This window comes from Podarcis filfolensis, assembly GCF_964270895.1.
Source record: "Podarcis filfolensis genome assembly, chromosome: 1".
Classification (NCBI taxonomy): domain Eukaryota; kingdom Metazoa; phylum Chordata; class Lepidosauria; order Squamata; family Lacertidae; genus Podarcis; species Podarcis filfolensis.
The window spans coordinates 53535647-53562529 of record NC_139604.1 but is presented as its reverse complement, the minus strand read 5'-3'; the positions used below and the strand labels follow the sequence as shown (position 1 = coordinate 53562529).

General features: G+C 48.4%; 1 protein-coding gene across 8 annotated transcripts; it reads right to left on the bottom strand.

Moving 5' to 3' along the window:
• Positions 1–23: 23 nt before the first annotated feature.
• On the bottom strand, positions 24–26436 carry TCIRG1 (T cell immune regulator 1, ATPase H+ transporting V0 subunit a3). 8 transcript variants are annotated; one of them, XM_083619458.1, is made up of 21 exons: positions 25946–26436; positions 22982–23318; positions 22279–22422; positions 21318–21396; positions 17889–18118; positions 16905–16999; positions 15644–15770; positions 15322–15404; positions 14360–14453; positions 13503–13715; positions 10944–11094; positions 10217–10356; positions 9560–9717; positions 9371–9461; positions 8249–8367; positions 7593–7806; positions 4903–5016; positions 4446–4562; positions 2815–2932; positions 1905–2076; positions 24–1499 (listed from the first exon to the last, which is right to left on the bottom strand). In XM_083619458.1, exons 3-21 carry the CDS (start codon positions 22393–22395, stop codon positions 1418–1420), a joined length of 2514 nt encoding a protein of 837 aa, XP_083475584.1. In that variant the 5' UTR covers positions 22396–22422; positions 22982–23318; positions 25946–26436; the 3' UTR covers positions 24–1417. The 8 variants fall into 8 exon arrangements, with proteins under 8 accessions (XP_083475584.1, XP_083475585.1, XP_083475580.1 ...); XM_083619459.1 differs by having other exon boundaries at positions 26280–26436; XM_083619454.1 differs by having other exon boundaries at positions 16905–17002; positions 25946–26435.
• Positions 26437–26883: the final 447 nt, after the last annotated feature.

Sequence of the window (26883 nt, the reverse complement as noted above, 5' to 3'; positions counted from 1 at the left end):
AAACGCAGAGGAGAGTATTAAAATGCAGAGAAGGTTAAGAATCTTGTCTTTATTGTGGGATTTGGTAGCTACGGCGACAAAGAGTTTATGAGGGCTTTTAAAGCACAGAGTTCTCAGCAGCCTGCTCACAAGCATTGTCTTTCTCTTAAATGGCAGCGTGAGTCCTGAGTCCTGCCCATGACATGCTGTGCCTTCAGTATGAAGGAAGTTTGTTCTGCAATCCAGGCAGGGGAGCCAACTTGGGCCCCAGGTTATGGGTGCCCAGTGCTCGTGACATCATGACGTCACATGCGGCATGATATCATGATGTCACACGCGCCCCCTGGCCTCAGAAAGTGACTTCTGGTGGCACTGGAAGTCAGGTTCCAGGGCCTCGTGAGATCTCAGAAGTTGCGTGGGGGGGCCCTGCAGTGTGAATCCCAACAAAAAATTTGTTGTGGGTGCTCAGAGACTCAGAGCCCCCTATAGTAGGTGCCCCTGAATCCAGGGCAGGAGCCCCTCTCTTGCCCTTGGCAACTTAAGTCTCCGTTTTCCACCTGTACAGAGCTGTTGTCCCCAACTGTTGGTGGATTTTGCTAGCAGTTGGTAAAACAGAGCATGAATGAGGAAAAGACAGGCATTGCAAGCCACATCAGCTCCCAGCGTATCAGCTAGCTTGCTAGCACAGGTAGACAGTCCTTTCAAAAACACGCATGCACCGAGGGCTTGGCTCTAATGTGCAGCCCCACATCATGCATTGGCTGATGCAATGTCAACTCCAGGCTCTCCATCAGGGAAACAAGAGAGTCTCAGACCTGGATGACAACACCAACTGCAATTGAATGTAAATTTAGAAAAAGCAGAAGGCCCAAGTGCCTGGGGCCGGGCCTCTTGTCCTCTGATGTGCATCAGAAAGGCTGCACCCCAGCAAACAGGGATGAAGCAAGAAGAGAGACAGTGCCACCTAGTAGCCCTGTAAAAACACCCATATAGTGAGTGGTATCCATATTCTGATGTTCCTTAAGGCCGCTTCCCATTCTTTCCCAGAAGCAACTCTTAACGGCTATAGAGATATGCACAAGGCAGGCTGGTTCAGCTGCAAGTCATAAGGATCGAGAACTGGAAGGAACGTGGCTTGATAAACCCTGAATTCCAGAACTCCATCCTAAATACTGATATCCTGGCAGTGAGGCAGCGAAGGACCTCACTTTAATTGTAGCAGACAGACGGGGACAGAGCAGGTAGTTCCTTCCCCAAGAAAGGTGCGTGTCAGGGGAATTAAAGTTCTGCCATACCTTCCGGTCAGACACAAGGCACAAGTGGTAGAAAGAAGGAAGCAAGAGACAGTCGCTCATGTAAAAAAACACAGCATAAGCCAATTGGCTCATGAGGGCACACAGTACATCTGCTATCTGGGAAGAAAGAAGTCCGTTCTCTCTTAGTCCCAGATGTCTGTAGTGAAGGTGAACGGGGTGAACCGGTACCCAGAGCCTGTGTAGAATTTGTTCTGAAATTCCACCCTGAAAAACAACAGCACAAGAGTGGTCAAGTCGAGATCCGGAAGCACTGCTCTCAGCTTGCAGCACTAATCGCAGTAGTAACGCAATCCCTGAAACAGGCAGGTCCCAGCCTGATTCACAGTTGGGTGGGGGAAGGAGAAATAAACTCTGCCACTCCAGGTCCCTCCCTCTCACACAGAACAATTTTCCTGACCTCGTGAGTAGGAGAGTCCTCTATCACCCACACCTCTAACCCCACCTGGGTCTCAGTGCTCAGAGTGGAAGCACCTGGCCGTCTTATTGATTGACTGGATTTATCTCCCGCATTCCTGCCCCAAAGAGCCCACGGCAGCAAGCCAAGTGAGAGAGCGGCTCTCGAACAGGATTCACTGACAGAAAGAGGGTATATACATGTGTGTCTCTCACCAGTGCAGACGCAGGGCATGCAGGAAAGCCGACAGCCCCTCCATCACCAGCAGGATTGCCACAGTCAGTACCGCAAAGAAGGCAAAAACCGGGACGAGGAGGACCCCACCTTTGTAGCCCGTAAAATGGAGGCCGTTCCTCATCACCATGGTCCACAGGACCTCTGAGAGCTCTGTGGAGAAGGATGGGTGCAGGACTTGTCAGGGAGCAGTAGAGCAGCCAAACAGCCTTTCCCCTCCCTTACAGACCACCCAAGGCTGGATCCAACTGAGGAGCTGCACTAATGGGAACCAGTACAATGAGTCCTGCTAGTGCTATGGGGTTTTCCCCAGCCCCAAAAGCATCTTTGGGGGCTTGGAGTAGGAAGATTGTTCTATCTGACAAGCAGAAATGCTTGCGCTGACAGAACAATCACTGAATTCCACCCTTAGCACTGATGTAAAACCCCACCCGCTAAAACACACACACACACACACACACACACACACACACACACACAACCCTTCCTGTTCCCTAAAGGCCTTGAATACATCCACCAGTCAAAAATGCACTTCTTTATTTTAAAAACACATATCCCACCTAATGTTTAAAAGACACTCAAGGCAGCTGACAAATGCAAGCACCCCACAATCGCAATACACATTGCTAGCTCCAGTCTGAAGACTAAGATAGTGCCATAAAAAAATCTAAATCACATCACAAACATGCTGGGGCAGAGTCCCTCAAAAGCTTTTAGAAGTGGCTGCAAAGGAGCCTCCAACAGTGCAGGAATGGGGCCTGATGCCTGTATCATGTGGTGAGGTCTCCAAAAAAACATGTTGCCCACCGTCCTCCCCCAGGTTTATGTGGCCAAATCGCTTGCCGTGCTTCCTGCTTTCTGCCCGTTCCTCTCCCAGCCCCTGAAACTCACGTGCGTGGGCCAAGCTGAGAGCCCAGAGCCGGAGGTAGGAGGCTGTGTTCGAGATGCAGCCCAGGCAGTACTCGATGGTGTGGATTGCCTGATGCATGAACACATCGGAGAAGTCAAACTGAAGGGGGGAAAGGCAAGAATCAGTGGGGTGGCAAGGATTAGTCCAGAGGTCAGCAAACTTTTTCAGCAGGGGGACGGTCCACTGTTCCTCAGACCTTGTAGGGGGCTGGACTATATTTTGGGGGGGGGGAATGAACGAATTTCTATGCCCCACAAATAACCCAGAGATGCATTTTAAATAAAAGCACACATTCTACTCATATAAAAACACGCTGATTCCCAGACTGTCCGCAAGCCAGATTTAGAAGGCGATTGGGCCGGATCCAGCCTTAGTTTGCCTACCCATGGATTAGTCTAATACTCTGAACCAGCATAGGGACTCAAATGAAAGCCCTCTACTCCATGAGATGCTTCCAGAGTGTAAGGCAGGGAGTTGGGAAACCCTGTGGCCCTCCAGCTCCCATCAGCCCTCAGGCAGCACAGCCAATAGTTCCCAAAGGATGATGGGAACTGTAGTTCAGCAGCATCTGGAGGGCAACAGGTTCTTCAGCCCTGGTCTAAGGCTAAGGACTTGGTGGAGAGCATATGTGGACTCTATTTAAGAACTTTCTGCAAATGGGAAGAACCTTTTCACCCTAAACATGTTCCTAAGGCAAACCAGACTCCCAGCTGGATTTTGAGCATTTTTCTTGGTAGCTTGTTTTTGTTTTTAAAAACAGCAACCGGTGCCTTTTCTGCACACTCAAAGAACCTGCAAAGAGTGTCATGGGAGATCCTAGCCTTTTATGCCAGTGAAGCGCTGCTAGGCTCAACATTATTTCCATATGATGGTAATCTGAGATGCCATGACAAGTTGGAGGTTTTCAGCAAAGTTTAGTTTTTTTTAATACCCTGAACAGCAGCAAAGAAAGGGCCTGCAGTTCTGAGCAGAGTCCAGGCAGGTTGCTCTTAGAGGGCATCCCCTCTAACCTCATCCAGACCAAGCTCCAATAATTCACCTGTATAGCCTCTCTCAACAACAGAGGTCTTAAGAAGGTGCTATTATGAATAGCCCCTGCAAAGGCACAATATTTGAGGACTTCAAGCCCTTGTTCTTAGGAAGAACAAGCCTACCTGCTTCTGAACGTGGCCTTTTCTAACTCCTTCCATTTGCCCCCCCAGCTGGATTTATTGTTCATTCCTTGGGATCTTTTTTCTGTTAGGGTCAGTCTTTGAAGGTGTGAATGAATGAGAAATGGGGATGGGGCTCTTGAGCATATGAAGAGTGTATTTGCTTCACCACCAACTCACTCCAACCTTTCAAGTCAGAAGGTGTAGCTTCCAGGCCCATGTACCTCTCCTTTTTTAGCAACTGAAACAGCGCCAGCCCCCAGTCTTCTGTGCTTATTGCCTCCCTTACTCCACACATTTCAAACTTTCCTTTTATCCCCATACCTTTTTTTTACAAAATGATTCTAAATTTACACAGAAACAAAAAAAAAGACCACTTGCATTCAGCAGCAACTTCTGCATTTACTTGGTAAAAATGGGAGTCATGTCCCAGAATCCTGACCTGCTGGACAGAAAGTTACCTCCAACTCCTGTTTGGATTTGGCACAATCCACATCGTCCTCAGCAACATTCACGGATCTGCTCGGCTCCTGAGAGTTTAGCAGAGGCTGGTGCTCTTCTGCACTGGAGGGATTGTGCTGCAAGCATCCCAGAAACACATTGGTCAGTGGGGGGGGGGGGGATTGGACAGCCTTGCACACAGAAGGGCTTCAAGTATCACAATCCTGAACCCACAAGGTTAAAAGTGACCCTGTTCCTCCACAGAATCCTTCCCATGACACACAGCTTCACTTGTGGCATCTAGGTGGCCATCCGAGGTCATCCTCAGACTCAGTCCTCGAGCTTTAGTGCCCTGCTCCTGATGGTACCAGGACCTCAATGCATATCTGCACAGACCCTGACCCAACAAGGGGGCTGGGATATAGAAAGGCAGGGGTGGACAGCAGCCCCAGGCCCAGTCATATAGAGGGGTCTTACCCTGGACAAAGAGGCCTTCTGTCGGTGCTGGCTCCAGAGGTACAAGGGGGTCCCCAGCAGCAGGACAGGCACACAGACCAGGGCTACTACCACCAACACTGTCTGCACCAGGGCCTGGAGTGAAAGAGAAAGATCTTGCAAGTCGGAACAGCCGGAAGAAAAGCAAGCTGGGAGCGAGCCAAATAGCCAAATACATTTTTATTTAGTTTTCTAAACTGATATGGCACCTTTCTATATTAGAAGAAGAAGAAGAAGAGTTTGGATTTGATATCCCGCCTTTCACTCCCCTTCAGGAGTCTCAAAGCGGCTAACATTCTCCTTTCCTTTCCTCCCCCACAACAAACACTCTGTGAGGTGAGTGGGGCTGAGAGACTTCAAAGAAGTGTGACTAGCCCAAGGTCACCCAGCAGCTGCGTGTGGAGGAGCAGAGACACGAACCCGGTTACCCAGATTACGTGACTACTGCTCTTAACCACTACACCACACTGGCTCTCACACTGGTGCATTTAAGGTAGTTTGCAACCCACAGAAATGGGGTGGGGGTGGGAAATCACACCGAAACCACACTGTCACCTTGAACACTTCAGAACATTGGACAGTTCAAAACAGAACAGAAACAAAAACCCAGCAAAATTCAGGAATCCATTTTGGATGTAGTATTATGAGATAATATCAAGACATCAGCAAGAAAGTACCCCAGTCAATTGCAACAAATCATTAAATAACCACACAGAAACATCACCATAATCAGCCACAGTACAAAGCCACAGACCACGCCTGATCTCACTGGGCAGAAAGGAAACACTGATTGCAGGCCCAGTCTTAAAAACTGGGACTCGGGCCACTCAGAAAAGGGATGTGCCTATGGTGCCCATTTCTCCCACCATCTCCTCTCCCTGTTCTGCCTCAGCTCCCATCCTTATAGGGCTTTGGTTGGTGAGGATCCTTCCTGCTTGCCAATCAGTCTTCAGCCCCGCTATGATGCAGTCTTGCCAATAAAATTACAACTGAGCAAACCAAAGCGTGACACCTAAGTGCCTTGTCAGCCGGAAACAAAGGAAACAAACCTGGTAATTTGTCCCAAGGTGCCCAGCTCCCCACCCACCCAAGATGATGTGACTAGCACTATGCATTTCAACGAGGCACTGCTCAGTAAAGCTCAAGAATGCAGTCCATTGTAATATTTAGACTACTCCACGCAACTTTGAATTGTTTGTGTAGGCAAACAACAACTTCAAAGTACAGCAAATGCAATTAAAAAATAATCACAGAAAGCCTTCAGACATAAAATGGACTTGGGATTTTGAACACAGCGGAAATTTTCAGGAGACAGGTAAATGACATTTTCAGGGAGCCCTCAGCAGTTGGGTTTTGTTTTTGTGTTCAGGTTTGCAACTGATCACTGCGTTCAAGGCCAGAAAGGAATTACACCCCCAGGACCAACTGGCTGGTGACCTTGTGGGTCTGTGCCTCCTTGCACAGGGCTGATTCACACATGCACGTTCATCACTCAGTGGCTACATCAAGTGATGGCTTGCCCTTGTGAAGCACCCATCAGAGATCAAGCACCCCAGGTCATAGAAACCATCACATTAGAACACAGTGTATTTCAACTAAGACAGTTCTCAGATTCAGCAGAATTCATCAAATGGCAAGATATCAAACGATAAACATGCTTGAGTGAAGCAGGCTTAAACCACCTCAACTGACTTTTACCATAAGCTTCTCTTATAAGCCCACCAGCACCCAATGTTGTTTGGGCCACTGGGTAATGTAGATAATGTGGGTAACCGACTATCTGGGTAGAGTCTATTTTCTCACTCTGCTGTAAACTGATGGGGAACCTCAGGCCTGGGGGCCCAAATACAGGCCTCCCCCCCTTTATTGGCCATCAGAAGTTTCCCCAAGCCACACCCCTTGTGTGGCTTGGCATCCCAAGTCTTTTTGCCTATCTGGAATGTGCCCTTCTCTAACAATGCCTCATACTTGTATGGATGGAGGACACAGAGAGACGTATGTGTCAAAGCTAGCCTACTGTAAAGGTAAAGTAAAGGTAAAGGGACCCCTGACCATTAGGTCCAGTCGTGACCAACTCTGGGGTTGCGACACTCATCTTGCTTTATTGGCCGAGGGAGCCACCATTTGTCCGCAGCTTCCGGGTCATGTGGCCAGCATGACTAAGCCGCTTCTGGCGAACCAGAGCAGTGAACAGAAATGCCATTTACCTTCCTGCCGGAGCGGTACCTATTTATCTACTTGCACTTTGACATGCTTTCGAACTGCTAGGTGGGCAGGATCAGGGACCGAGCAACAGGAGCTCATCCTGTCGTGGGGATTCAAGCCGCCGACCTTCTGATCAGCAAGCCCTAGGCTCTGTGGTTTAACCCACAGCGCCACCCACTTAGCCTACTGTACAAAGGTACAATTCTTACATTTGCTACTCAGCCCAATTTTCCTCTAGCCCCTCCCACCACTGTCATGCCCAGAAGGAGATGTGTCTCCCAGCCTGAAAAAGATTCTCCGCCCCTTGATTACTGGATCTGCTCTGTTCTAGCCAGCCTTACAAGTCCTGAACATTTCCCTCCCCAAAGCAGGATGGGGAGAGGAGCAGGGGAAGCAACACCCGAGGAACTGAATGTCAACACCCGTCAGACACCCAACAGATAAAGCACAGCGCCACAAGATGTTACCTGGTGGTTAAAGAGTGGAACATTATCAGCATCGTTTGAGAACATGAACATGTTAATGAAGTGGATGAGGATGCTGGGCGCAGACTGGGAATCGGAGACGTCATACGCCAGCCATTTGTAAAAGATCAGGATTACAAGGTAGCCGAAGAGTCCCAGCAGGAAGATGATCTCCGGAACGAAAACCAGGAGAATCTTGTAGTAGTTCTTGAAGTGGCTGTAAAAAGGAAAAGAGCAAACAACAGAGGGATCATGAGAATAAATGTGTCAGGATCATAAGAAGATCCCTGCTGCGTCAGGCCAGAGGTCCATGCAGTGCATCATCCTGCTTGCAGAGTTAATATCCAGATGCCTATGGGAAGACCACACGCAGGAGCCAAGTGCAACAGCCCTGTGCACACTTAGGGACACTCAAGGAACTACATATACAGAGACTTCCCACCTCCAACAATGGACGTAGCATACAGTCATCATCGCTAGTAGCCACTGGTAGTTTTATTTTCCATGAATTTGTCTAATCCCCTTTTTGAATTCCTATCTGTTGGCTGAAAGCAAGACAGGATTCCTTTGGCAGGAATCAATGGGTGAAATGGCGCCAGAGGGGTCCTTCGTGTCCCTCGCAGGAGCAGCTGCAGGTGGAGGACCAGCCCAGTACTTACATGTAGTTGAAGATGCCAAGGCAGACCCCAAAGCTCATGTGCACAATGCCCAGGATCACAGACATCTTCATCTTGAAGGAGTTCAAGAAGGTGAGATGGTTGATGGCCAGGCTCCAGATCTGAGTCACAGGCATGGAAGGGAAGAATCAAGAACATGCATACATGATAAGCCAGCCTCCCCCAACCTGGAACCCTCCAGATATTTTGGACTACAAGTCCCATCAGCCCTGACCACTGGACATGCTGGCTAAGGGCAGATGGGAATTGTAGTCCAAAACTATACCAGGTTGCAGAAGGCTGCACTCAATACACAGTGTGAACCTATTTTAGAAGAGGGGATGAGGAGAGAACACCTCCTCGTAACTGCTGCCTCCCATGTTGTTGCCCAGACAACAAGACCCCCTCTCAGTCTCACTGATGTGCTCCGAAGGAAAGCAGAGCGATACGTTTGGCACCAGCTTGGCTGCAGGAGTTGCCAGAAGGAGACGTACAAGACACCATCCAACCGCCTTAGGGACTCCACTCTGGATTTGTGTAGGGTTTGCTCCTTAGCCTTTTCTTCTCCTGAAGATATCCCAAGGCATTGGTGGTTAAGGATCAGCTTTCCTTCTCCTAGATGGGCTACCTTCCTAGGTTGATAAGCCCGATCTGCCCCTCATTTCCCTCTACAGCATGTGCAGAAACAGTCTTCCTTACCACTGTTGGTCTCATCTGCTCAATTTTCTGGATTCGCATGCAAGGGATAAACAAGTCCCTAGCCCACTGAGGGTTTGAGACTCACTGGCTACCCTCATTTGGTTCAGCCGTTACCCGGGGTGTGGCCACTGTCACATGTCAACAGCTTCTAGGAGCCACAGGTGAGAGCTGAGTGCAGGGTGGGGACCAATCGTGGATAAACTACTTGATGTGTCCCCCAAAGAGATACTGCCCCTCCCCTAACAGCCCACAGAACACCCTTATCTGACCTTCACACATCAAACAGCAATTACCAGGGACCCGCACTGTTAAATCAGTTAAAGCAGCCCCGCATAATCTGGTGCCCTCATGGGCACTGCAACCCAAGAAGGGCACCAGCCTGGGGAAAGCTGAGAAACAGTTCTTGTGTGCTCTTGCAATACTTACCGGATCAATCCCAAAAGGGTAGGGACCTTTGAAAACTCCCGTGACATTGGGGTTCAGAGCAAGAACAGGGTTTCCAGCTAAAAAGTCCTCGCTGTAAGGAGAAGGAATTGCTTCAGCACATGAGAATGACGCAGCCGTCATGAAAGAAGAGGCTGCCAGCATTGCTTTGGGTCATGGGCTAGTCAGTACCTCCAGTTCGATTGGTTGGCCATGGTAGCGATGCTCCAGGCAGAGGGGAAGATGTTGGTGGCTTTGCTGAAGCACTCGTTGTAGATGAAGCCAGTGTAGATAGAGAAGGCGCCCATCAGGAGGATGAGGTAGCGGCCCTCAAAGAACATCTGCCAGATCTGGGGGCAGGAAGACAAGGGTATGTTTGGCAAGATGGTAAATCTCTGGTGTGGTTAGTGTGACTGATCAGAACCTGGATTAGACCCAGGTTCAAAACCCCACCTGGTCATGAATCTCATTGGGTGACCTTGGGCCTGTCGCTATCTCTAAGCCTACCTCACAGGGTTGCTTGCAAGGGTAAAATGGGGCGAAGGAGAACCAGGGCTTTTTTCTCAGCCAGAACTCAGTTCCAGCACCTCTCAGGTAGGCGCCATTGCCATTATAAGAGAACACGGGAAGTGTTCATGGTGAGTTCCGGCACCTCTTTTTCTAGAGAAACAGGACTAGGGAGAATCATACATGCTGCTCTCAGCTCCTTGGAGAAGAAGTGGGAGATAACGGTACTAAATAAAATAAAAACATATCCCGAGGTGTATTGCAGAAAGCATGTGATCCTTTTCCATCCACCCAAAGCATATCCCCTCCCACCCGCTGCCTCTTCCGCAATCTGGGGCTCACCTCATTCTGCACCTTCTTCATGCTGGGGCGGTTCTCAGCCAGCACCATCCAAAGGGCAAAGAGGAACATCAGCAGCCCATGGCCAACATCCCCAAACATGACAGCGAACAGGAAAGGGAAGGTGATGATGGTATAGGGAGCTGCAAAGCAGGTCTAGCGTCAGATAGGAAGTCCAGGCAAACACCCCCGTTTGCAGCCCCCACAAAAAAACCACGGAGTCAACTGCCATTTCACCGAACCTAGCCCCAAATCAAAAACCTCTCCTTTCTTTGAACTGCAAAGCATCTAATCCAACGATACTAATCAAGTAGGATATAAGTATATATATAATCCACTCTCACCCTGCTCTGCTTAACTTACAGCAGGGGCGAGGAACCTGTGCAACTCAAGATGTTGTTGGACTCCAACTCCCACCAGTCCCAGCCAGCATGGCCACTGGTCAGGGTTGATAGGAACTGTAGTTCAGTGGCATCGGGGGAAGGGGGGAACTCTCCACTCCTGGCCAACTGTGAAGACAAGACCCATTCTAGTTTTCCTCCTTCTTCTCTCTGCCCCATAGCCAGAAAGCCCAGAAAACACACAGCCTTCCTTTATTGGGAGCAATCTCTCAAAGGTCAGTGCACAATGCCCTGGTGCCCTCCCTCTTTCGCCGAAAAGAGGATGTTCCATTGAGCAACTGTGCATGCCCCTTGCAAGGTCAAAAGCAGGATGTGGCAAATCTGCTCACCTGGGTTCACCTCCTGATAGCTGGATACCCCGTAGGCGTCAACAATGCTCTGGAAGCCGGCAGTGAACTTGTTGGTGCGAATGAGGGTTGGGGGACTCTCAGTGCAGGGAATCTGATGAACAAAGCACTCCACCCCAGAACCGCTGCGGTGCTGTAAGGGGAAGAGAGGGTCAAACTGGGCAGTTCAGCTGCATCAAGTACCATAATTTTCGCTCCAAAACACGCACTTTTTTGCTCCTAGAAAGTAAGGGGAAATGCCTGTGCGTGTTACGGAGCGGATGCACTCGACCGGAGCCATGGCTGCCGTCAGTCAAGCAAAGCGGGAGCCGCTTGCAGGGCTTTGCACGGCTCTAGCTTTGATTGCTTTACAGCCAGGAGGAGGGGGAGGAGCCGAGGAGGAGGGAGGGAAGGAGAGCCATGGCAGCAAAGTGGCCGCTTACACGCGAGGAGGGACAGACGGGAGCCATAGCGAGCCGGAAAAAGCACCGCGTAGCCAGCAACAGCTGCTGCAGCCTCAGCTAGCAACGCTCTCTAAACGGAGCAATGAGGCTGCAGAGGGACGGCAGGGCACAGGAGGGCTCTGAGCCACGAGCGCAGTGAAAACCAGTAAAAAAGTTTTTAAAAAGGCTGCTGGGGACAGGAGGGCACGGGATGAGGGAGAGGGGGAAATTACGATTCTCCCAGCGTCTCAGCTGATCCGCTGAGCAGGACTTGCGTGGCAGGGGATTCGCCATTAGCTGCATAAAGCAGCAAAGAGGGAGAGAAGGAGCAAAGCGGGAGAGGAAAGGAGCTGCTTACACTGCTGTAAGTGGCTGCTGTCCGGTTGGCTACTTTAAAGCAACAGTGCTCTTTCCCTCCCCCCTCAGCTCGCCGAAAAGCTCCTTTTCCACACACCCCACGCGTGTTCCTTCTCCCCTTAAACCCCTCTTCTGCATTATTAGCAGCATCCTTCTCCACACACCCCACACGTGCTCCTTGTCCCTTGAATGCTTTTCCTTCCCTCCCCACTTAAAACGTGGTTACAAAGCACGGATCCACATGGATCCTTAGGATTTTTGCACTGGGTCACCCCAAGTTCACCATCAGATCACATAGCATATCCATGGCTACAGCCTGCACCAAAACACACACACACACACACACACACACACACACACACACACTGTTTCATGGGGCTGTAATGGCGCAAAAACGTGGTTACAAAGCATGGATCCACATGGATCCTCAGGATTTTTGCATTGGGCTACCCCAAACTCACCGTCAGATCACGTCTGTGGCCACAGCATGAACCACAAAAATCATACATCCACTGTTTCGTTTAGAATATTTTTTTCTTGTTTTCCTCCTCTAAAATCTACATGCATGTTATGGTCAGGTGCGTGTTATAGAGCGAAAAATACGGTACATTGGTTTGCCCAGGAGCTCTAAAAAAGGAGAGAGGCATTCATGCAGCTGAGTGTGGTCCTAGCTAGTGGGGTGGGGGGAAAGGGAGAGAGAGAGGGAGGGAGGGAGAGGGGAGGGGGAGGGAGAAGAACATTGCCTTATCCTAAATTTGTCTCAGTATATTACCAATGTACAGTTGTACCTCGGAAGTCAAACGGAATCCGTTCTGGAAGTCCTTTTGACTACCAAAACGTTCAGAAACCAAGATGTGGCTTCTGATTGGCTGCAGGAAGCTCCTGCAGCCAATCGGAAACCGTGCCAGATGTTTGGGTTCCAAAGAACATTTGCAAACCGGAACATTCACTTCCGGGTTTGTGGCGTTCAGGAGCCAAAACGTACGAGTGCCAAGGCGTTCGGCTTCCAAGGTACGCCTGTATTGCCCAGAGCTGGCCCTACCATTAGGCAAGCCAAGGTAGCAGCCTCAGGCATAAAATCCTAGGGAGCAAGAGAGCAATGGCAGCTCCACCCTACTGTTCCCACAGAGCCCCAGAAGCTACTCTGGTCCTGTGCTCCCTAAGCTAGCCTGCTGCCCTCAGGCACAGTGGAGGACACTGTGGTGTAGTGGTTCAGAGTGGTGGACTCGTAATCTGGGGAACCAGGTTCGCGTCTCCGGTCCTCTACATGCAGCTGCTGGGTGACCTTGGGCCAGTCACACTTCTCTGAAGTCTCTCAGCCCCATTCACCTCACAGAGTGTTTGTTGTGGGGGAGAAAGGGAAAGGAGATTGTTAGCCGCTTTGAGACTCCTTAGGGTAGTGATAAAGCGGGATATCAAATCCAAACTCTTCAAACCAGTGTTGAAGGACGAGTCAACCTGCCAGCAAGGTGGACTTTTGTATATGGAATGGGGAGAGAGTACCATCTTGTCCTTCGCATCAGGCATCAGGCAGCAAAATCTCTTGGCCCTTGCCCTGCTGGGAGCCCTCCTATTTACCTTCCTTTGGCCCAACCCATGGGGAGGGGGGAGGACAAAGCACATGTATCAACCCCTGACTCAAAATATTTTGCTCTTTACTTGTGCAAACAGGTAGGTGTACAAAAAGAAGGGGGAGGGGGACATGAAATGGAAGGTACATCGAAGGAGAAGCAGAAGGGAGCCGATATTCTGCGGCACGTACCGATCCCTCACGCAGAGCCTGCTGCACAGCAGGAAGGTCGCGGATGGGGCACCAGACTTCCCCGATGAGGCACTTGTCGGTGATGTTGAAGCTGCACTGGTTGAGGATGAAGTAGATGGCCTTCATCTTCTGTATCCGCACTTGCCAAGCAGGCAGTTCCAAGAGCACCTTCTGTAGCAGCTGGTCCAGGTATTGCTCCGTCTGGCCCAAGACCTGTTTTTTCATAAGGAGTATGAAGCAGAACTGAGGGAGACGGTGGAAGACTTGGAGCAAAAAGGGGGATTTAGGAGGGAAAGTACTTCATTTTTTAAGGAATCAGTTGAGCAATGGAAAGTGCTGCTTAGAGCTACTAGTCTGGAAAGGTGGCTGCACACGGGGCTACAGGAAGTACAGAGTGTGGTTGCAGCTTTGAAATGTGACACTCTGCATGAATGCAGTGGGGAAAACCATTGTGGGGAGGAGCACTTGCACCAATATACTGGCCTTTCCCGCCCAGAGAAGTTAGGATCTGGGGTAGGAGGAATTGTATGTCATTTTGGGTTTTTTTTATCATTTCACCTCTTCATATTTTGCTGCTAAGTCACAGTGAGACACTTCTTTTTGTACAAAGAAAATAGCAAATACAATGACAACAACGGTTGCAAACCAATTAATAAACACCAACCCCCCCTCCCCTATTTAAAATCTGGAAAAGAAATTAATCATCTGCAGTGGTATACTCTCACCACTGCACCCATGCAATTTCCTTTCCTGCCCCAGAACTGGAAACCATGGATCCTCTCCAAAGCTCTCTGACAGTATTTCCCAGATTTCAAGCCCACCCTGTGTACTACCCTAAGCAGCCCTTATCACCTTACCGTGGTCAGATCTTCAATCTGAGTGCGCAGTTTATACAGTGTCTCCAAACGCTCCGCCTCCTTGTCGGCGTAAGGGTACAGGTGGCAGTGAAAGCTTTGGAGGGACACAACACAGAGTGAATACACACAGGCACATGCACACATACTGGTGGGTGGAGGTGGCGGGAGGCAACACAGAGGAGCAGAGGGAGCAATTTGTTGAAAGATGGTGGGCATATGGATATAGATTTGATTTTTTTACATATAATATTGCGTTGTAAAATCAAATAAAAATTATTTCAAAAGAAAAGAAAAGAAAGATTGTGGGTAGCTTGGCCAGTGTGTGAAGATAGGCAGAGCTGTCTTAGGGCATAAGGAATATAGTCTGTGTCTGACTTTCTCCTCAGCCTCATGGTCTGTCAGACACCACTGGAACAAGGCACAGAGGGAAATTTATAACTTATCTTAAAGACCATTGTAAACAGTTAAAATTGTTAGTAGGATCGGAATATCACTTGTAGTTTAATGGTGAATTTTGGACACCACGGAGAGATAAAAGATTTGGATTATTATAAAAGATGCAGGAAGAAATGATTAACAATAGGACCCACAAAGGGGAGGAGGGAAGTCCAAGAGATTCATTGGAATCTTGTTTTTATGTTGTATGTTGGATATGTGACTGTAAAATCTTAATCTGAAAAACCAAATAAATAAATTTAAATGCAAGGCACATACCACAGGAATTGATTTGGAGGGCATGTGTGTGCAGGCCTCTTGAGGAGGTAAAAAGACATGTCATGTGTCAAACGGGGGAAAGGGTGAAACATTGCAGGGCCTGTGATTTTTTGGACCTTTGGGATGTTATGGCACCAGGGCAGGAAAATTATAAACAGCGAGCAGAAGGAGACCAAGGCAGGCGGATGAGGGGTGCTATTCAGCATCAATAGACATCAGAGGGAACATGCACTACCCACAGCACTCACCAGTCAGCAATCTTGCGGATTTTCTGCCCAATCTGTTCCCCCCAGAAGGAGATGAGAAAGATGACCCAGGTGACGCTCTCACCCTACACACGAAGGGACAGGTTGCTCAGAAACCTCTGGACTTGAGAGGAGCAGGAGAAGGACCATTTGGGCCTTCGGCCTAAGCCACATGACAGAGTGTACTTGCAGCCTCCCAAGCTGTGCCACACCCTGCTCCACCCAAACTCAGGACTTGAATCTCACCCCCCCTCTACATTGCCTGCCACCCCTCACAGGCAGCCATCTTACACCCGACCCACCCGTTTTCTTCATTTCGTCTCACCGTGGCTGGGTTTTCCATGGGCTCCGGCATCTCAGTGAAGTTGGCCACAAGGTAGCCACGGCATGCACGCCACAGCAGCCGTTCAAACACATTCACTCGCCATGGGTGGATCACACCTGCGATAAAGCTTGAGAGCAAAGGGGAGAGCATACAAAATGCACACTGAAACTGCACACATGAGGCTGAGCACACAGTGCCCTGCGGCAACATAACAAGCCCTTAGCATCTAGATACTGCATTTGTAGTCTACCAAGTGCCTCATAAACATTATCATAGTAATCCCTGTAACAACCCTAGAAGCTAGATGAGGTAACCAAGGTCAATTTCAGATGACCTTCTTCAGATGCCCCCATCACCTGAGGAAAGGGTGGTGGCACTCCAGTTACAGAATGCCCTCCTGAAAGTCTTGTCATACTTTCCATGCTGTTTTACTCCCTGCTGACAAAAATTTCATTCTGGATTTTGGTTACTTTTAATACTGGACGGTGTCCAACTGAACAGTTTTGCTAGCTCAAGGCACTTTGGGCTGTGCAATGGAACACCTCCCCCTTCTCCTCTCCTTGCACACGCCCTGTGTGCCTCCTAAAGCTGTTGTGGGTTTTCCCTCAACCTTCAGGAGCAGATTTAGGGGGCACTGAGGGAGAGGACAGGTATGGGAAATTCCTGAAGAGCTTTCCCTAGCAGAACTGCCCCCTGCGATTATCATTATTGACCATTACACAATTATTATTAATACTGTGGTTATTACTGAACATTATTCAAATACAGTGGTACCTTGGGTTACATACGCTTCAGGTTACATACGCTTCAGGTTACAGACTCCGCTAACCCAGAAATAGTACCTCGGGTTAAGAACTTTGCTTCAGGATGAGAACAGATATCGTGCTCTAGCAGCGCGGCGGCAGCAGGAGGCCCCATTAGCTAAAGTGGTACTTCAGGTTAAGAACAGTTTCAGGTTAAGTACGGACCTCCGGAACAAATTAAGTACTTAACCCGAGGTACCACTGTATTAATAATATTGGGATCATTATAAGTAGTTAAATAGTGGCTTATGCAAGGCCACATACAGTTTGTGACACTGACATTTTTATTTTTTTAAATTGAACTGAGGATGTCCTGCCTCGTGTTCTTAACCATTAGGCTACATCAGCTGTCACTTCAGGCAGGAACAATGGCTTTGGTTTACTTGACAAGCTTCATCTCTCATACAGAAGGGTTACCCTGTCAACCTGAATGACCCGCCCGCCCCCTCACAACTCACTTTACTTTGAGGTCAAGTCGCTGTGCCATGGATGGGTCAAGCAGAGGTTCTCTGTCAGAGAAGGCTCGTGGGCGAGCTGGTGATGCTAACGGCACCTGCTGATGGGAAAACAGCCTGTGAGAGAAAGGCCTGCTACCATCCCAGGACTCATGAGCTCCCTCTCAGATGTCCCAGGACCACCTTCAGTGTTCAACAACATAATATTCTTAAATTTGATAGGCTCCAGTAATAAAATCCAGGGTCAAGTTAAATGTAACAGGGACAGCCAGAGTTGTTCTTCCTGTATTTGCTCGTTCACGTAAAAAAAAAAAGTCATGAGTGGAGGAGTCAAGGTGATTTTTTAACAAAGAGTTTAAAACATGCAGGCGAGGCGAGGCTCTCATCTCCTAACCGGGTTGTGCTCCACCATGTAAAGTAGTTTTTCTCTTCAGTCAAGCTCATTTGCTCTACCAGAATCTGGCTAGGAGAAAACTGCTTCAAGTGACAGAGCCGAGGGAGGGAGGGAGTAGAGAGTGCCAGGCACTGACAGGTCAGTTTGTGGGGTTTTGTTTTTTTTGAGCAACAGGCCACTCAGATATTGTCAAATAATATTCAAGGAGTTTTAAAGCATTTGGAGAACAGCAAAGAAGAAAATCACCAGCGGGCTTGATACTCTATGCCTATTATTATTAGTAGTAGTAGTAGTAGTAGTAGCTGTCACTGTGAAACATGACACCCTTTTGGGGGGGGAATGAATTATTTTCTTTTTAGCATATTTTTATTCCATATTGTCTCAAGGATCTCCTTTCCGTTATTGTATTTCATTCTTGCTGCAAATTGCTTTACGTTTCTCCCCACCACCACCACCACTATGGGAAGCAATGTACAATTTCAGCAAGCCTAATCTAACTTTCAGCCAATCAGCTGCAGTTGCATCCCTTTCTCCTCCAAGCGCAGCAGAGAGTCTTGATGGAGCAGGAAGAGGAAGGGGCGGAACTCACTTACCAGTTGGCCAGTGAAACGCTGTCCCTCCTGCAGCACCTGAATGTGCTCCCGCAGCTCCTGCAGCCGACCAACCAGCTTCTCGCGGTTGTGGCTCACCTCCCTCAGCTCCTGCGCCAGCCGCTCAGACTGCTCCTGGATCTGCAGGGCATCCCGAGCCAGAGGGGCCGGCAGGTTCTCCTCAGGGGGTGTCAGTGTCAGGCCTGCCTTCCACACTTGCTGTGCTAAGAAAGCTGGAGAGGGAGATTAGAGACATGAGGAGGAAGGGCAGAACCTGGGACTGTCCTCTGCTCCCAAGGTCCAAAAAACATTCAGCTGCAAGAGTTTGCAATGAGTAAATACTCCCTCAAAGATCCATAACATGGGAGCTGGGAAGAAGATAAAGTCCCGACCAGAGACAAATGGCTGATGAAGATGATGGACTATGCCAAAATGGCGAAATTGACCACGAAAATCAGAAACCAGGAAGAGAGGAACTTTAAGAAGGAATGGGGGAACTTTACAATATACCTAAGAGAACACTGTAAACAACCAAAAACTCTGGCATGATCCAAGTAACGCTTGTAATGTATGAAAAGCTAAGGTAAAACTGTACTATTTTAGAAAAATAGAGAAAATATGTGAAGCAGTGGGAAAAAGATTGAAAATGGTAACCATGGAAGGGTGGAGGGGAGTCAAAGAATTCAGGGAATCCTAAATGATGATGATGTTTAATTTTTGAATTTAAATTAGTAATGTAAAACTCAACAAAAAAGATTTATAAATAAATAAAAAGATCCAGAACATGGGACACAGTTGGTTCTACCTGTACTCAACCTCTCCTACGTTAAACAGAAATCTCTTAAGCATGCCCAAATTTTATTAGATGCTAGGATTGGACACTCACCCTCCCATCTGTTCTGAACACAGGAGAGGTGCAAGGACTGTTTCTCTGCGACTGAAAGGGGCTGGTGCAGATGCCTTTCCCCCCATTGATGGGGGGGCTGGTGAGAAGCAGCACACTGACACCATTCTGTGATGCTGTCGCCTTTTCCTGCTCTTTCAGATGCAGCAGCCATTTTGTGTTACGCCGTGTCCTTACGGCACCCATTTTGGGATGGGGGATCGCGGCACTTTCTCAAAATGGGCCCACTGGCCCCAAAAGGTTGCCGACCCTGGTATAGCCGCATTTGGCTGGACATTGTACAAGCCTGCCAAAGATGTACCACACAAAGACACACAGCATATATTTAAACTTTGGAATTTGCTACTCCCAAGGTGTAGCAACGGCCACCAACTTGGATAGCTCTAAAAGATAGCTTTGAAAGATTTTTCGGAGGATAGAGAGATAGCTCCGCTGGTAAAGCATGAGACTCTTAATCTCAGGATTGTGGGTTCAAGAATGTCTACTAGTCACGACGGCTCTGTTCAGTGCCAGAGGCACAATGTTCTGAACAGCATTTGCTAGGGAGCACAAGCGAGGAGAGTGCTGTTTCGCTCATGTCCTCCTGCTTGTGTGCTTCCCATTTACGTCTCATTGGCCCCTGTGAGAGCAAGATGCTGGAGCAGATGGGCCTTTGGCTTGATTCAGCCAAATACTTAAGTAATTCTCAGGCTTTAGACAGGCTTGTGAAAGTCAGGAATTTCCTAAGTACGCTAGCTTCTGCAATTACGAGAATTACATTGTTATGAAATTGCGAGAGCTTCCACTTCCAGAAAGAAGTGGGCCTTTGGCTCTTCTAAGCTGAGCACAGGATGTCAGAAATAACCACTATAATTTTCGTTTGCTGCAACTGAATCCAGGAGGCACAGTAGGTGGTGACCAGAGCATCTAAATCATAAACAGCACTGTGAATTTGCAGAGTACACTGTAGCCAGGGATGTAAGCAGGCATATTTTTCCTAAAGTAAGAAAAAAAAGGTTTCCTCTGCTTTGTTCCACTGGGGAAAAGGCTTATTTTACAAAAGTGGATTGCTTCCTAAAATTACAAACATTGTATTGTTTGTATAAATTGCATTGTTTAAACATTTTGATGTTTGCTGCTCGGAGTTCTGCTGGGAAGAAGGGCAGGATAGAAATTTAATCATTCATCACCATCATCCAATAGTAAAGGGGGCCTTTACTATCAGTCCCCACCCTGCCCCTTCCTCAACTTCCGTGCTAGCTACTCTTCTTCCCCAGCCAGTATAGCCCGATAAGAATCAGAATCCTGCTGTATGGGAATAAGGAGGCTTTAATTCTTTACCCCTTGCTTCAGCGCTGAACCAAAATGGAGAGGGGCACACCGACAATTTGCATCATCAAAAAAGAGCCATTCAGACAAATTGATCCCTTTTTGGCAATGCAGACTGCACTTGTGCAGCCCCCAATCTGGATTGAGATTACAGTGGGCTGCAAAGGAATAAAGCCCCCACCCACCCAGTGCCAGACTTCCAATCTGGATTGGGCCCAAGTGGCTCCCATTTGCACTGGGGGAATTTTACCCTTTGGTAAAAACAAGCCCCCCCCCCCCCGGCAAATTGCACAATTTGCAATTCTCTCTCTTTCTCTCTCTCTCTCTCTCTCTCTCTCTCTCTGTGTGTGTGTGTGTGAGAGAGAGAGAGAGAGAGAGAGAGAGAGAGATGCAGCCCCCATTATCTCCCAGGAAATATGGCTGACTAGGGAAGGTAACCCAGCCCTGAACCAAACAAATACACATGAGGACTTTTAAACTCTTGAAAGCACCATACACATGCTTAATATTAGTAGTAGCAGCAAATGTGCTTTACCGGATCTCCCCCGAATCAAATATTTCACATTAACGACTTTTGACTACTGGAAAAACTTTTTGAGATACGTTTGTTTCATGTAATAGTAACATGATGTGCTTTTCAAAATGCTCTTAGTGGTTTCCCAAAACGTTCTGAGTGCCAAAAAAAAGTCAAACATGTTAAATGAGATCTTAATCAGCGGAGGACATTAGAAAATAAAAATATGGAATATGCAAACCACCCTCAAATGCTACAGACTGATGATAGAGGAAGAAGAAACAGGAAGTCACAACAGGCAGGTGGAGGGCAGGAAGTGCAAATTATAGCAGCCAGCTATCACAGATGGCCAATGCACCAACTGACTAACCCCTTCTCCATTTTTACAGATGCTTCAGTTTGAACAAGGACGGTAAAAACAGGCCGAGAGGGGAAGTGCAACTATCCTCAGCCAGAAACCAGAAATTACATCTAAAATGTTGCATTGTTTGCAAAAGTCTCATGATTTCCTAATGCAATTTCAACGCCCAGAAACTTGGCCCTGTCTTTTGACTGCTCTTGGCAGTGTGTCAGGCAGTTTTGTGGCAACATGGCTGGCCTGGGCGCGTCTTCAGAAGATTTGTGTCACCGACCTGATGGCAAGGTCATCATCCAAGCCACCTAGCAGACGATAGCCCCCCCCTCCCACTACAGGAGTGCCACTCACTGAAGGATTTCTCCATATCTTCACACCGCCGAATCTCTCCCACAAAACGTCGCTGGAAGGCGCTGACATGGGGGTTCAGCTGGAAAGAAAAGAAGCACATTACTAGTGAAGAGCCCACCAAAGATTGCGCAAATAACACTGGAAACCAGGCAGCCCAATTTTCCATTGCTTGCTGACCCATTCTTAAGGCTTGCATGGCATCAAGACCCTTTCCCCAGGTATAAAACATCCATGTCTCTATCTCACCCCAATTCTACCATCTTCTCCAGGTTTCCCTGACCATTTTATTAGGGCTCATCCACACTTACCTTTTGCCCTGCACTTTCTAGGCATTCCTGGTCCGTGTCTGAGCACTCCCCCCCCCCTTGCACCACTGCTTTCCCCAATAAAACAACACTCTTTAATACAGGATTGGAATGAACGGCAATTTGGATTTTCTGCAGATTTGCCATTTGTTCTGATTCAGCAGTGAAAAGCAGGGTTTTTTAATGGGAAAAGCGATGGAGAAAAGAAAAAGCACTCAGACAGGGAACTTAAAAGCAAAGACCTGTCATTACATTTCTGTCTTAAATTTCTGATGTTCAACTTGTTTTTAAAATTTTGTATATTATGTCTTTTTATTGTCGTAAGACTTTTTGAGACTTAGATGGTGGAAAAACAATCCCAATCTATAAAATCATCACAATGACCAAGGGCACTGGAATTGGAATTTAGGATGGATTTTAAATGTACTTTTTGTAAGAAAATTTGTATTTTATTTATCATTTTATACTTTCTGTAAACTGCTTAGGGATTCCCCCCTACAAAACAAAACACCTTAAGCAGTATATAAATCATTTAAATAAATAAGCAGTAAAAGTCAGGGAAATCTTGAATCCCTTTGTCTATGAAAACGGCTACAACATGCTTGTTTGGTGTCCCCACCCCCCAAAAAAGGTTCCCCAAACCCTCTTGTACATACATCACGGAATTCCACAAGTCCTTGCTCGCCTAATTCGCTGACGCAACTGTATGCCGAAGCTGATTGCAAGAAGAGCTGGGCCAGGCAAATCTCTTCGCTGCGGAACATGGAGCCCATGTTTGCTGGAGGAGACCAAGGTGGAATCTACACACATATTTAAAACGCTGTGAAAATGCTTTTTTTAAAAAAAGTTTTGAAAAATACATTGAATTTGGCATAGCTCACTTTCGCCATTTAGCGTCACATTTGTATATTGTACTTTACAACACATTTAAAAGGTTTGATTTGCAGCTGTATAGCTGAGTCCTAAAAGGGAGAGAACAGGGCTGATGAGGCCCAAAGGGAACTAACATGCACATCACCTCCCTTGACAAGCTAACGTTCATTTGTACTGGGACCTAGAAGGCAGAGAGGGATTTGAGATGTCCTCCCCTTATCAACAAGTGTCCTATTACAATGAATTGATGACTGGGAATAGGAACAGGATTGTGCAGAGGAAAGAAGATGCCTTCAGGGACAGTGAAGGGGACAGGTTGCCCATTGGAGGGGAAATAACAGACCAGCAAAAAGAGGCTCAGGAAGGAAGGCACAGACAACCTGCAGAAGGTCATCACTAAGAATGTAGGAAGAGTCTACATGAAGCTCAGGTGCAGTAGCAGCGAAAGCCCTCTAAGTCTACTTGGCAAAAAGGGTTCTCCCTTACCTCTAAGTGTTTCACAAAGTGGAAAGACAGCAGGAAGATGGGCCAATCCTGCAGGAGCTCCACAGGCAGCAACTTTCCAGTTGTGTCTTTTGCAGCTCCGAGGGGCTGACTGCTTGCAGCTAGCGCCCAGACTCTGCTGACTCACGTGGGATTTTCTGAGCTCTGGGATTGCGACACAATTTCCAGGGCAAGACCTGGCCTCCCGTTTCACAACGGGCGCCTGACTCAGAACTCCCAAGTTGCTCACTGAGAGGTCAAAATGTCCCGAGGTGGCAGAGCACTGCGGTACTCAGGTTGGACAAAACAGGGGAGAGATCCTTGCAGTCATGAGCTGGGCCTGAGGAGAAGCAGAAGCAATAGGCAAGATCTGGTGGTCAGTCAAAAAATTGCATTTCCCCCTCAAATCTTCATTCTCAGTTTCTCTTCTCCATATTGTTAGAAGTGCCTGAGAAGTAACCTCAGTGGTGGATCACTTCTGCTGGGAGAAAACGAATAGCAATAACAATAGCTGAAGAGCAGCACATCCCACAACTCTCTGCTTGTCTGGAGAAACTATGAAGACTTACCAACAGTCAAAATACAGTACATACTGAGATACGTGTCTAGACCACAGACACCACTGCAAGGCTATGGTTAAACAGAATATCTAGTATTCCAGGTTAGCAAACTGCATAAGGCCATTTCTTGCTACTGAAGCTACATATTCATAGCAGGGCACCCTGCCATGGGTGTCCAGGGGGATGGGTTTCCTCGGGACTCCTGTCCCCATGAACCATAACCCCCAGATTCCTAGTTCTGTCCCCCTCCCTCTTTTCGTAAGAATAAATTGCTAGCATTTATGGAACCCAAGTTATGAGGTAAAATGCGCAGCCACTATTCTTCCCATTTTTTCCCTGAGAAACTTGCCAGCTCACCGCTTTCAGTTTCTCGCTCCCACCCATGTACCCTGCAATCCATAAGCTGGTCTCCGACCGTAATAAATTATCTATCTATCTACCCTGCAATCCCCTCAAAGCATCACCTCCAAGACATGTAGGCCTAGTCTCACCCCAAGCACCTATCTGCTACTTTGAAGATCCCCTTGACTCCAGGCTGATTACTGTTTGGATGTTACTGAAGGGGGATGCACCTTATATGAGGACAGGCATGGAAAACTTATGGCCCTCCTGATATTTATGAACTACAACTCCCATCATCCCTGAGCACTGACCATGCTGGCTGCGGCCGATGGGAGTTGGAGCCTCAACGATATCTGGCGGGCGCAGGTTCCCCATCCCTGTATTAGTGATTGAAATATTTAGTTAAGAACAAGTCTTCTATTCCTTTAAAGGTTTTGGTCAAGAAGTGCCATAGGTGCAAATTTATTCCGTTGCAATTCTGCAGTGGCAAGAGAGAATATGTGCACACAATGAACCCTGCCTTTCTTCAGAGCTCCCAAAAGGAAGGAAACCGGTCCCAGAGGGGATCTATTAATCTACTGGCAGAAGACCTAGGCACTCCCTGCTGCGTATTAGGCCTTGTGAGGTCCTGTGTAGTCTCCAGAGTGTCTAAGAAGCACATTTCTCTCCCTCTGCCTGTCTGTCTCTCAGAACTTTGTGTTCCCACACTACACAGAAAAAACACTGTGCAACATAACAAGACTTAAAATGAAGGAACTCTGGATCATGAGTGCCAGACGACTATGCCACTACCTGAACATTTTATTTCTGATTATGGATTGCAAGTATAAATTCATGCATTATTTTCCCCATCTTTGTGCTGTGTTAGTCCCAGAGAACAAAAGATATAAGCAAAATGGTGTTTTTTATTTGATGAACATGGAAGTGTACAGGTGTGCCCCCTCCAAATTGTACAGCTCACAGCACAGATACTTTAAAGAAGTACCATTCTAAACAGTCATGGCCAGCCCCAAACAATCCTGGGAACTGTAATTTGTTGAGGGTGCTGTGAATTGTTAGGTGCCTCTGTTTTCCTCACAGAGCTGCAATTCAGAGTGGTCAACAATCAACCCCTCTTCTGTGACAATTCTGGGAATCATAGAATCATATAAAAATAAAACGAAGAGGGCATGGAAAAGTGTAAAACAAGTGCTGCAACCTTTTCCACCAGGGGTCATACCTCTAATCAGTGTTTTTTTCAGGGGGTACTCAAGGGTACGAAGTACTGGCACCTCCTCCCCTTTTTTGGTTCTTTAAAAGTGTGGCGCTTACTATAATAACTTCATGGTTGAAAAAAAGCACTGCCTTTAATATTTTTTATTCTGAGTGAGGAAGTTGTAAAAAAATAAGAGAGGTTCTGTGAGGTCACCATCACTTCCACAGAGGACCCTCAGCATCAGAAGAACATACCCTAACAAAAAGATACAACTTCACCTACTTGTTATCTCTAGGATTTGGGGGTGGGGGCGAGGGGAATACAGTAGCCATAACCTGTGTTTGAAAAAGTTTGGGATATGTACACGGAATTTAAAGCACATACCCCTAATGAATTCTGGGATTGTGGGGGATGGTGTATATGCAGTTGACTATCCCCATCCAGAAGATCTAGAACCAGATCACTGTAGATTTCTCCCGATTCTCAATCCGGCTATAGAACTGCTTTTGGAAGCCCACCAAAAAGCGGAGGTTGGCTGCTCTTTTCACCCTCACCGCCACCCTCCAAGAACAGCCGCACACGAGCGCGGCCATTGTGAAGGCAGGACGGCATTTCCGGAAGGAAACCACCTTTTTCCCCGACTTGCTCAGGCACGTGGGTGGATGAGGAAACCCAGCACTATCGCACCCCAGGAAGGAAAACAGGGGCCCGGCTAGATGTGCTCCCCGACCCCGGCTCAAATAAACGCAGATGGAAGGAGCCCAAGAGATCCCCTCCGCGAACCACCCACCAACCTCCTTCTCCAGCAACCCCACAACTCCCACCCCATAAGATCACCAACCAATCCACGCTCTCGCCCCTAACCATTACCTACTCTCCCCCACCGGCAGCCACAACTGGTTGCGCGCACTGCGCCGCTGCCTCCGGATCTGCGGCTGATCCACTGCGGGAAGCCCCCTAAACCGAGCGCCGCCTCCTTCCGTCCCTCCCAGGAACAAAGAGCAGCGGGGTGGGAGACCAGTCCCGGCGGGGGAAGGAGGCGCAACGGGGGAAAGCTGCTTTCCTGGGGAGACCTGAGGCTGGTTTCGAGGCAGCGGATGCAGCGAGAAGAAAGAGCAGCCCGGCATGGAGGAGGAAGGCGGGCGGAGGCCGCTCGGAGGAAGTAGGGCACGGGTGGGGCCGGCCGGCAAGAAGCCGTACCAACCTCGCGATGCGGCGGAAGAAGCAAGCGGGCGCCTGGGAGCGCGGTCCTGAGAGCGCGGAACAGGCGCTTGTCCTCCTCCCAGGAAGGACCGAAATCTGTCCCGCCCCAAGAGGATTCCCCTCACCCGGTTCCGAGGAACTTCCTGCTGCTCCAGCGAGGCCAGGGGTGGGGGTAGGGGGAGAGAGGAGATCGGTGGCCTGGTTCCCTTTCTCCTCCCCAGCAGATGAGGGAAAGGCACTTTCCTCCCCTCCAACAGAATGGAGGCTGATCTGTTCCCGTCCTTGGAGTAAATCCCACGTTCAGCCCCGAGCCTGCACCTTTTATTCAGCGGGGCTTACTCCCAGGAAAATGTCCAGGGGGCTTTCTGTGGCTAGACAAAGCGATGCCCCAAAGGACGTGATAGTGCACGAGGGCCTGATGGCCACCCAGACAGGGGCACCCACCTCGGATGCCCACCACCTCCTTGACATGGCAAGGGTTTGGTTATGTGCTTGACAACCTGTGGCACACCAGAACCAGCAATGGAAAAAACTGCAGGAATCTCTGGCCTGCCTGGACTGGGCACCTGTGGGTCTGGATGTGGCATGGAGGGAGGCTTATGCTC

What these genes read in the sequence shown, in the direction of transcription:
- TCIRG1 (XM_083619454.1), bottom strand. Translation starts at nt 22,395, where the DNA reads ATGGGCTCCATGTTCCGCAGCGAAGAGATTTGCCTGGCCCAGCTCTTC. An exon ending in AGATATGGAGAAATCCTTCA is followed by an intron (nt 18,119 to 21,317) that starts GTGAGTGGCACT and finishes CTCCCTCTCCAG; the next exon opens with CTTTCTTAGCACAGCAAGTG. An exon ending in CGACTTGACCTCAAAGTAAA is followed by an intron (nt 15,771 to 16,904) that starts GTGAGTTGTGAG and finishes TTTGCTCTCAAG; the next exon opens with CTTTATCGCAGGTGTGATCC.